The sequence below is a fragment of the Hipposideros armiger genome, unplaced genomic scaffold (assembly GCF_001890085.2).
Source record: "Hipposideros armiger isolate ML-2016 unplaced genomic scaffold, ASM189008v1 scaffold_110, whole genome shotgun sequence".
Taxonomy (NCBI): domain Eukaryota; kingdom Metazoa; phylum Chordata; class Mammalia; order Chiroptera; family Hipposideridae; genus Hipposideros; species Hipposideros armiger.
The window spans coordinates 2,662,749-2,674,147 of NW_017731460.1; the positions used below are offsets into that span (position 1 = coordinate 2,662,749).

Here is an 11,399-nt window from a genome sequence, read left to right on the forward strand (position 1 = left end):
AAGCTGCAAATGCTTATGTCAGTAAAGAAGAAAGATTTTGTTTTTTAAAGACTTTTATTGGGGAATCGGGAGAAGGGGAACAGACAAGTTGCTGTTGTTTTGTTCTTCAGTCTAGTTGTGGAGGATGTTGCTTCACTGGCCCAAGCTGGCACCATCATTGCGCCATTCCCGGGCAAGGCAAATTAGTCGCCGGCTTCTGGACGGCCGCTCATGCTGGCTGCTGGCTACACACGGTAGCTTATGGCAACCCATTGCAGCAGGGTACTGCAGCCTACGCTGTCGCCAGCAACCCACGGCAGTCCAGTCCCAGGTCGAGCTGCCGTTCACCATCTTAGTTGCAGAGGGCAGTGTCTCTGGCCCTCATATGTGGGATCCGAACCGGGGCCCTCTGGCATCCCAAGCCAGTTCTTCGGCCGGCCCTCAGATTATAGTTTCTTGATTTTTAAGAGGAAATACGTAATAGAGTGTTTTCATTGCAACTTTGGACTGAGTCTAGAAAGATTATTGTTTTACAGTGCTTCTCCTACAGGCAGGAACTAAGTAAATATTAATTTTATTATATTTTTATTTTCTGTTAAAGTTTTTGGTGTTTTGTTTTGAGGCAGTATATGCTTATAATTTTAGCTGAATTTTATGGACAAAAGAATGTCATAGATGTTAAGATTATAATTGCCTTTATTCTGATTAATGTTTTTGTTGAGATGTAGAAATTAAAAATTCCCTGAAGGACTAGTCATTTTATAATACATTCTGCTGTGAATTTTTTTGTCATAAACCAAATAATTTTGGTTTCCTCAGTGAAAATTGATAATTGAAACTTTTTTGAGGCTCCTGTCACACAAAAATAGGGAAAAATGGAAATTATTAGGCTATACCAGGAAAAGTATTAAACTATTATAAAAACCCAGTGAAGTATATACATGGAATTTAATTTTTACTCTTACATCATTCTTGGAAATTTGAGGTTAGAAAAATATTATAATCACTTTTTGTACTTTTTTTCATCTTTAAAATGGGGGTCATATTTATTTGTACTGTTATTTCCAGAGTTAAAGATAATGTATGTGACTGCCTGATTTTCAGAGTTACAGATAATGTATATGAATGCCTATTTAATGTAACATTTCTTGAGTTTTGGATAGTTTGGGTTCATGTTTGTTCCTGGCATATAATAATTTTATATTTTTAAAGAGTGCAAGAAAATAATTGTAATTATGTAATTGTAAGTATATATTAACAATATTAATTTTGGGATAGATTTTATTAATCGGTTTGAAAGAATGCTTTTTAAATTGAAACAAATGTTTGAATAATATGGACTATGATTCCTTACATTTGACGTATTTTATAATTTCCAAAGTATTGTTGTATTTTTAATCTCATATAGACTTTTAGTTATAGAGCTGTAAAATGGGCATGTTAATAATATGTACTTCTAAATGGGTGGAGGTTATTGTGAGAATTGAATGAGATATATTGCATAATAAGTACTTAAATACAGTGCTAGATACATTGAAAGTATTTATTAACTATTTGTGTTCATTTAAACTATTTTTCTTTAAATTGATTTGTGCCTCTTATTTTGTTTTTAATTACCTATTTTTGGTTAAGGTATAACATCTAGTAAGGTACTTAAGTCTTAAGTGTACAATGTGATAAAATTTTAATATGTTTACATCCATGTAGTCACCTTCTAGATCAATATGTAGAACATTTTTTTAAAAAAGATTTTATTGGGGAATTGGGGGAGGAGAACAGCGTTGGGGAATCGGGGAAGGGGAACAGAGAAGTTGCTGTCCTTTTTTGTTTTTAAGTCTAGTTGTGGAGGACGTCGCTTCACTGGCCCATGTTGGTATTATCATTGTGCTTTTCCCTGGTGAGGCAGTCATTTGCTGGCCATTGGACGGCCTCTCATGGCAGCTCATGCCTGCTGCCAGCCGCCAGCCGCTCATGGTAGCTTATGGCAGCCCACTGCAGCCTCATTGCAGCCTACGCTGTTGCCGGTGACTCTAGGCAGCCCCGCTCCAGGTCGAGCTGTTGTTCACCATCTTAGCTGTAAAGGGCACAGCGTCACTGGCCCATGTGGGATCCGAACCTGGGTCCTGCTGCTCAGAGCTGGTGTCCCAAGCCAGATCTTAACCAACACGTCACTCGGCTGACCCACAATGTCTTTTGATGAACAGAAGTTTTAATTTTAATGCAGTCTAATAAAACCAGTTCGTTTTCTTTTACAGTTAGTGCTATTTTTGCATTCTGTTTAAGAAATCGTCATCAACCTGAGGTCATGAAGATAGTCTTATTTTTTAGAAGCTTTTATTCTTTTGCATTTCATATTATAGGTCTATGCTGCATCTCTAATTTTTGTGTATTGTGTGAGATAAGAGTCAATGTTAATTTTTTCCATACAGACATCTAGTTGCTTTAGCACCATTTGTTAAAAATTGAATTTCACTGGAGCTTTTGTCATAAATCAAGTAACTATATGTGTGAATCTGTTTCTGGAGGTTTTTTTGTTTGTTTGTTCTATTGGTCTATCCTTGTGCTAGCGACACTATCTTAATTGCTATAGTTTGTCCTCCAGCTTTATTTTTCTTTTAAGATTATCTTGGTGGTTCTAAGTCCTTTGCATTTCTATATGTATTTTAGAATTGTTTTGTAGCATCTTAGTTTCTACACATATGTGTGCATGCATGTGCGTGCGCGTGTGCGCGCATGCGCGCACACACATACACACACATACACACACACATACACACACACACACCCTCTGCTGGGATTTTGATTTAGATTGTGTTGCATCTATAGATCATTTTAGGGGAGAATTAACATCTTAACACTATTAAGTCTTCTAAACTATGAACATGGAATATTTCTTCATTTATTTAAGTCTTCTTTAATTTTTCTCAGGAATGTTTTATAGTTTTCAATGTAGAGGTCTTATACATTTTTCATTAGATTTATTAATACTGATATTTTCTGATACTGCTCTCAGTGGCATTTTTTTGACAGTGAATTAAAAAATTTTTGAACTTTGTGTATATAATCATGACAATAAAAATATAAGTGAATTTTAATTAAACTGAATTGTTTGCATAAGGTACAGTTGGCAATGACTAAAACATGGATGTAGTATCTTATTTTCTTGATTAATTCTTTAGTTTTAAAAAATTAACAGTTAAATGCTATTTAAAAAAGAAACTTAAAAAGAAGCTTAAGAAGGCTTATGGGTGTTTCTTTTTAGGTATATCTTTCATATAATAAAATGCACAAGTCTTAAAAATGTGCAGTTTGATGAGGTTTTTTTCCCTATCCAACCATGAAGCCACAACCTAGGTTAAGATATAGGACATTTTTAGTAGCTTTAAGCTTTAAGCGTCTTCCTAGTCAATCCTACACCCTCCCGCATAGGTAACTTACTGAGAAGGCTTTGCTTATGAACATTTTGTCATTATATGAAATTGAAGAAGTAAATGCTTTTGAATTATTAAAAAGTGGGTTTTTTCTTTTCTGCAGAAATGATCGACAGTGTTGTTTTTGGGGTGTTGTTAATTGGGGTTAAACTATGATATTTACATTATCCCAAAAGAATTGTACTCTTTTACTTCATGGGAGGTATAATTTGAACTGTGTTATAAAGTTGTATAGTGAGAAGCTTATCAGTGAGGTGTTTGGTAATTAATTGCTTTAGTGAATATTGCTTTTAATTGACTTTTTTCTTAACACTTTTAAGTATGTATACTTATTTTAGTGGTTCTAGCACCACAGATCTTATTATCTCCAGCAAAAATCTACTTTTAGGTCTGATGGTCAAGAATAGGATGAAAAGTTGGGAAATTGAGGTTGGTGAAAAATTGAAATGAAATAATAGGAAAGATTGGCCTCCTAGCAAGCTAGTTTTATATAAGTAGTGAATCTGGCACATATTAGACACTCAGCAAGTCAGTGGTGACTATGAAGCCACAAAGTCCAACCATAGACTGAAGGTCAGGGAAGATGCCTACTTGGTTTTCAGAAAGTACTAGTTGTTTCCTGCTGTTAGTATTTTCCCCCCAATGGATTAGTTGAGGAACACACGTAGACCCACAATATATACACACACATATACATATTTTTTAAACTTTTAAGTTGGAGTATAACATACGAGTATAGAGACAAATGCACTAATTAAAAGTGTATATATAAGTGTTTCACAAGGACGTATTTGTTTAATAAAGTCTTTGTGTTTTCTGCCATTCACTACCTCCCCCCAAAGGTAACTAGTATCCTGACTTCTAACACTACAGATAGATATGTAAATGTAATAATATAATATGTACTATGTTTGGTTGACTTCTTTTGCTCAGCATCATGTGTATGTAATCCATCATATTGTTGTCTACAACAATATAGATGAAACAAAGTAATTGTTTCATTCTTTTTGTTATAGTACAGAAAGTATAATATTTGATTAGCTTAGATAATCATAGGGCAAAGTTAACTGCTTAAATCCTTTTCTTCCTAAAGCAGTTTCTACCACAGTGTTAATGTAGGGATTGGGGTGGCTTTATTACTGACTTGCTGAGAGGAACTGGTACGTGGGGGACCCTGGAAAGGAGGAACGTGCTGTACTCTTAAGAGCTTGGTGGTAAAGAAGTTACAAACCGCCATACATTTCCTCTATGTTTTCTGAAATTTACTTACTTTTGCTAGTGGAAAGTTGAGTTTTTTAATGTTTATATACTTTAGTAATAACAGTAATAGCCAATAATAGCTAACATATATTGAGCTCATACTAGGTACAGGTACTATGCAGAGTGCTTTACTTAAATTACCTGATTTTATTTTCACCAAAACTAATGTTTTATTACTATTTTGTAGATTGAGGTTTTGGTCAGTGCAAATGAATATATTCTTTAAACTTACATTAGGATATGTGGCCTTCATTTTTTTAACCTTTGTTCTTTCTATGAATAGGTATGTCATTGACGGTGCCACTGCTCTTTGGTGTGCAGCAGGAGCAGGACATTTTGAAGTTGTTAAACTTCTAGTCAGCCATGGAGCCAATGTGAACCATACTACAGTGACTAACTCGACACCCCTGCGGGCAGCATGCTTTGATGGCCGACTGGACATTGTGAAATACCTGGTTGAAAATAATGCCAACATCAGCATTGCCAACAAGTATGACAACACCTGCCTAATGATTGCAGCATATAAGGGACATACTGACGTGGTCAGGTACCTTTTAGAACAACGTGCTGATCCCAATGCTAAAGCACACTGTGGAGCCACAGCATTGCACTTTGCAGCTGAAGCTGGGCACATAGATATTGTGAAAGAGCTGATAAAATGGCGTGCTGCTATAGTAGTGAACGGCCATGGGATGACACCATTAAAAGTAGCTGCCGAAAGCTGTAAAGCTGATGTTGTGGAACTGTTGCTCTCACATGCTGATTGTGACCGAAGGAGTCGGATTGAGGCTTTGGAACTCTTGGGCGCCTCCTTTGCAAATGACCGTGAGAACTATGACATCATGAAGACATACCACTATTTATATTTAGCCATGTTGGAGAGGTTTCAAGATGGTGATAACATTCTTGAGAAAGAGGTTCTCCCACCAATCCATGCTTATGGGAATAGAACTGAATGTAGAAATCCTCAGGAACTGGAATCTATTCGGCAAGACAGAGATGCTCTTCATATGGAAGGCCTTATAGTTCGGGAACGGATTTTAGGTGCCGACAATATTGATGTTTCCCATCCCATCATTTACAGGGGAGCTGTTTATGCAGATAATATGGAATTCGAACAGTGTATCAAGTTGTGGCTTCACGCCCTGCACCTCAGACAGAAAGGTAACAGGAATACCCACAAGGATCTTCTTCGATTTGCTCAAGTTTTCTCACAGATGATACATTTGAATGAAACTGTGAAGGCCCCAGACATAGAATGTGTTTTGAGATGCAGTGTTTTGGAAATAGAACAGAGTATGAACAGAGTAAGAAGTATTTCAGATGCTGATGTCCACAATGCTATGGACAATTATGAATGTAATCTCTATACTTTTTTGTATTTAGTGTGCATCTCCACCAAAACACAGTGCAGTGAAGAAGATCAGTGCAAAATTAACAAGCAGATCTACAACCTGATTCACCTTGATCCCAGAACTCGGGAAGGTTTCACCTTGCTGCATCTAGCTGTCAACTCAAATACTCCAGTTGATGATTTCCACACCAATGATGTCTGCAGCTTTCCAAATGCGCTTGTCACCAAGCTCCTGCTGGACTGTGGTGCTGAGGTAAACGCTGTGGACAATGAGGGGAACAGCGCCCTTCATATTATCGTTCAGTACAACAGGCCCATCAGTGATTTTTTGACCTTGCACTCTATCATCATTAGCCTAGTTGAAGCTGGCGCTCACACTGACATGACAAATAAACAGAATAAGACTCCGCTAGACAAAAGTACAACTGGGGTATCTGAAATACTACTTAAAACTCAAATGAAGATGAGTCTCAAGTGCCTGGCTGCCCGAGCAGTTCGGGCTAATGACATTAACTACCAAGACCAGATCCCCAGAACTCTTGAAGAGTTTGTTGGATTTCATTAAGTGACTGGATATGTAAAATCGTTTAATGTGGTGCTAAAAAGTAAAGAACTTTAATCACAGACAATAGAATTATGTGTTCATAAATTCTACTTTTCTTTCCACTACTCTTTCTCCCTACCTATCTTTAGTTCTGTATTTGGTTTTCTTGCCTCATATGGTAATTGATTTCAAATACACTTGAAACAAAGCCACATTGTTTAGGTGTAACTAATCTAAGGTGTTTGAATATTGGTCACTTAACTATTTTTCTTTTTAAGGAACAAATATAAAATATTTTGTTTATGTAACAAGGAACATTTATGATTTGAAGTTGATAATGTTTGAAAAAACTGCATACAAAAGTATTTCTGTTAAGCCTTTGTCAGCGTGTTATCCTTGTAGCAGTTTTGAGGATTTCATGAAGGAAAACAACTAAAGAAGAACATTAAAAGTAATGGGATACCCAGGTGTTCTGCACATGCCAAACTGCTGTAGGTAGTTTTCACTCTTCCATTATTTATGTGGACTGATACAACGCATTATAACACCAGGAGGATTTAAAAAAATATAGCTGCCGATTATTCTGAAAAATATGCTAATTTAACAATAGTTACAAATTTCTAAAGTTAAATCCAAATTGTTGCATTATGCTGCGTAGTATACAAAGTAGTAATCTTAAAGCAACTTTTCAAAGAATGTCAATGGACTATTTGCCTTTAGGCTTTGAAGTCTAAAATTCTTTGAAGTCTCTGTTTTAATACAGTTTATCTAAATTGCAGCAGTCTGCATTTGACTCAGCTCACAGACATGTCAAAATTATGAAGGATGTGTTTTCTTATGAAACAAATGGTCACATATTGTTACACATTTTATTTTTGTTCCTTTCTCCCGTTCCTCCTTGCGTACATATTGTTACACATTTTATTTTTGTTCCTTTCTCCCGTTCCTCCTTGCGTGGTATCTTAAAATTTGGAAATTACTTTTCCAGAGAGCATTATTTGTGCCTCCTTAATATGGTGTGTATGACAGATGAAAAGGAACCAGGATATTTTTAATTTTTTCACTTTCTTTACTTAGTCTTTGATAAGAAGTAGAAAAAATCAGTAGTGTGGTATAGGAAATGTTTTTGATGATGAAAATAATTTGCAATGCCACTTTGAAAGGTATTTCTGTCTGAGAGTTGCAAACTTTTCAGTCACAAAAATGTCACTTATTCTGACAGGACAGAGGTATTTTTATTTTTATTTTGTTTTAATGGCAACATTTTAAGTGTCAGACCAAAAGAGTATTCTGTGATTATCTATTAAGCATCACAGAAATTCAAGTAAAGGGTACACACCTATTTTTATTAATGTTAAAAATGATAAAGTAAAATTAGCTATATCTGTATTTTTCTCTCTAGTGCCAAATGAATGCCTTAGCTACTCATAGTGCATGATACTGTAAGATCTACAGCTGTTTTTCCCTTTAATGAAAAGCATTATAATGGTGTAGCAACATCAGTTATAAACTTAAAAAAAACAAACTGTAAGGTTTCAGTTAACATTTTATCTACGGATATTGCTTTGTGAAGTATAAGAGAAAGGTTGCAGTTGGATCAGTATAAAACAACAATAAAGCCAAAATCAGCACCTACGGCCTTAAATAAAATAGAGATACCCGACAAAATGAAATACTTTGAAGGGAGGGGTTAGGAGGGGGAACTTTAAAAACTTTTTCCCCAAGAATGCAAGATACTTTTACAGCTACTGTAGTTACACTTCGTTTGTCTTCTTGCTTCAGTTAGGAATGTTTTAATAGTAAATTCTGTCATGGTAATATATTTCTGTTTTCCTAACCTGAGATTTTTACAAGGAAGGTTTTTAGGATGTTTAAAGGGAAGTATTTGAATGAGCCCTAATTTGAAAATTACTGGCTTGATCCTCCTGGTGTACTTCATGGACTTGAAAGAGAAAATGCATCCTCAAGGTGAGTGAATCACGTCTTTCCACAGCTCAGATCAGACCCTATATTTTTCAGACTCCAAGGCCTGCTTATTTGACAGTTTGAGGAATGGCTATGATACTTGGTATTCAGTTGGTTTCATTATTAATGTGTATGATTTTTAAACACCAAAACTTAAAATATCAGATAATGTTGCATGTTTTAAAAACCATTTCATCCCTTGGCTACCCAGGACCAGCACTATTTTAGATATTGCTTCTTTATAAAATGAGGATAATGATTATATGTACATATTTAGACATCAAAATTAATGACACAGCGTTTTTGAGAAGGGAGAACTGAATACTGGAGAAAGTAAAACTGCTGATTGAAATGCTGACAAAGTTGGAGAAAGAATTTGAAGACAGTGGAATAAACTATGAACTCTGCTAATGGTAACTGAGGTTTTTTTTTTTAACAATAGTATAGTAGTACATTGTGCACTATATTGCTAAGGATCTAATTCTGTCTTGTAAAATAAATACAAATATATATTGTGAAACACCTGTATAAAACCATTCTTAAAACAAGTAATCTACATGCCTGTTTTTTATTTGTTTTTGATAGAATTATTTTAAAATATGTTTAGCCAAACCCTTCCCAAGCTTATTTTTTTTTTTTAAAGGAAATAAAGAGGTAAGAAAGATGATAGTTCTGTGTCTCAGCTCTTTGAGAACTCAAGGCTGTCTCTGTTTTCTAGCCACTTTTGTCATTTTATGTTTCTTCTTGGTAGGATTAAGTTTTGGATTGTAAGTCTTCCTTGGTAACATTACAAATTCAATCAAAACTTCTTTGTCTTGCTCAATAATTGTCATATAAATTTGGTTGAACTAGAAGCCCAGGTGGATGAATGCCTGAGCAAACCATGTAAAACTGAGCTTGGTTTTGTGCCTTTAATAGAGTTGGTGACATTGAATTCTTGATTTTAGGTAACTAACTCAAGGAACAGGCAGCAAATCCGTTCCCTAAACTGATAAAGAAGGGGGACATTTTTGACATAAGAACTCTGACACAACATCGTTGTTTTTTAGTCTATCCTGGATTGCTCTAGTAGGTCCCGGTTCTTTGACCTGAAGGTTCTTTGCTGTGGGCACTTCAAACTGACAAACCAACCAAAAGGGAAGCCTTGGTCTTGCTCATTTCTGGGAAGGGTTTTATTTCGTGATACTAATTATTGATTAATAACTGGTAATTATGAGAAACTTAGGTGTGATAGCACTATGTGAAAGAAAATGTGATTTTGGGGCAGCTGCTCCCTGAGTATCTATCTAACTCTGCATTTGGCAAGTGTTTTTGAAAATTAAGATCCCAAGGGAACAACACTCTGTCACCAGTCTCCACCACAGTCCAGGCAGCTCCTTTATGAATAAGACCGTTTTGGATTATTCAAGCAGAAGCATTTCTTTCTTTCTTTTTTTTTTTGGAATGGGCAGGGTGAGGAGTGAGTTGCTGGACCTTGGATTACAGTTTGCTGGTTTTAGAAACCGTTGGTGATTGAACTAGTGAGTAGATGGATAAAAGTATAAAGGACTTGTTTTTATGGTAGATTTTCTGTAAAAATCTTAAATGTTTCTTTGCAGGCTAGCCAGATGTATCCATGTACAGATGACTATTCTGTTTTTCTCACTGACTATACTATAACATTAAAATGGTTTAAAGAAATCTAAACACTGCCTTTTGCTCTATGAAAAGTTGCTAGTTCATAAGATTTTAAGCTGTGTGTTCATTCCTGTTGTGAAAATGCACAGCTCTGCTCTGGGTATCTTCTGGAAAGTAAAAAGTTCCTAATTATGTATGGCACATGGTGGGGCTTTCTCATACATTTCTGGTAGACTTGCCCAAGTCTTCAGATGGGCTGAGTTGTATAGCATCGCCTCCCCCAAATAATGGGATCTGAAATAAATATTACATTGATAGTGGTGATAGATATATTAATTTTTAAAACTATAAAGTAAATGTGGTCTCTAGTCCTAGGTTCGTGGTGTGTTCATTTGTGTTAATGTGTAGGGAAGGGACATTGACTTGATGGTTATGGGGAGTATATCTTGATGTGTCTGCAGGGGTGAGTATTGCTAAATTATTAACAGCTTTTCATTTAGGGGTGAGTCACGTGATGAATGGCCTAATCAGAAAAATGAAGGAGTGAAGATGCAAGCTTTGCCAAGTGATGAAGTGAACAAGGTTTTGTATCTGTTTTTTATCAGGTGTAAAATTTATGCATGGCTTTTTTTGTTGTTGCTTAGTAATTGGTAGAGGAGAAAACATGAGGGAAAAAAACCTCAGCTTTGCTAACCAATCTTTTCAGAGGTACATAGTTGGGGAGTAAAATCTGACTGGCCTAACGTGTTGAAAGATCCTATCCTTTATAATATTCACCCCATCCTGCAATCCTCCATGTAGAGGAACTAAATGGTTGTATTCTAGTAATTCACTGTGATTTATAACAAACCAGTGATGTCATTCTATTGTGCACTTTTGTCAAACCATTTACATGACTTTAATAAACTTAGTAAACTTGCTGACTGCACCAGAGGTCTATTACTGATTTATATATTGCATGACATTTTCTATTTGAGTTTGACATGTGGAATTCTTTTTAATTTCGTGACAATTGACAGTCCTAATAGCCCAGCTAACTTGAAACTAACAGTATTGCTGTGTAAAAGGAAAAAATGGTGTTTGTGTTCAGTAAATGTTTGGAAAAAAAACCCAAAAAACTCCCTTGAAGTTTGTGTCTTTATTGTTCATTGTGCCTTAGTTGAGATGATCTTTTGTTGAATTTATTTGAAAAAAAAAATTGTCAAAGTTATACATGTGCATGGGGAAAAAATTCAGATAGTGAAGAAAA

At 35.5% G+C, this 11,399-nt stretch overlaps 1 protein-coding gene across 1 annotated transcript in view; it reads left to right on the plus strand.

The window, feature by feature from the left end:
* Window positions 1–11,078, plus strand: part of FEM1B (fem-1 homolog B) — a 16,746-nt gene extending 5,668 nt beyond the window's left edge. Inside the window, exon 2 of the mRNA XM_019647290.1 lies at window positions 4,954–11,078. Within this exon, the coding sequence (XP_019502835.1) occupies window positions 4,954–6,589 (1,636 nt within the window). The 3' untranslated portion in view covers window positions 6,590–11,078. The remainder of the gene's footprint in view (window positions 1–4,953) is intronic.
* The last annotated feature ends 321 nt before the right edge of the window (window positions 11,079–11,399 follow it).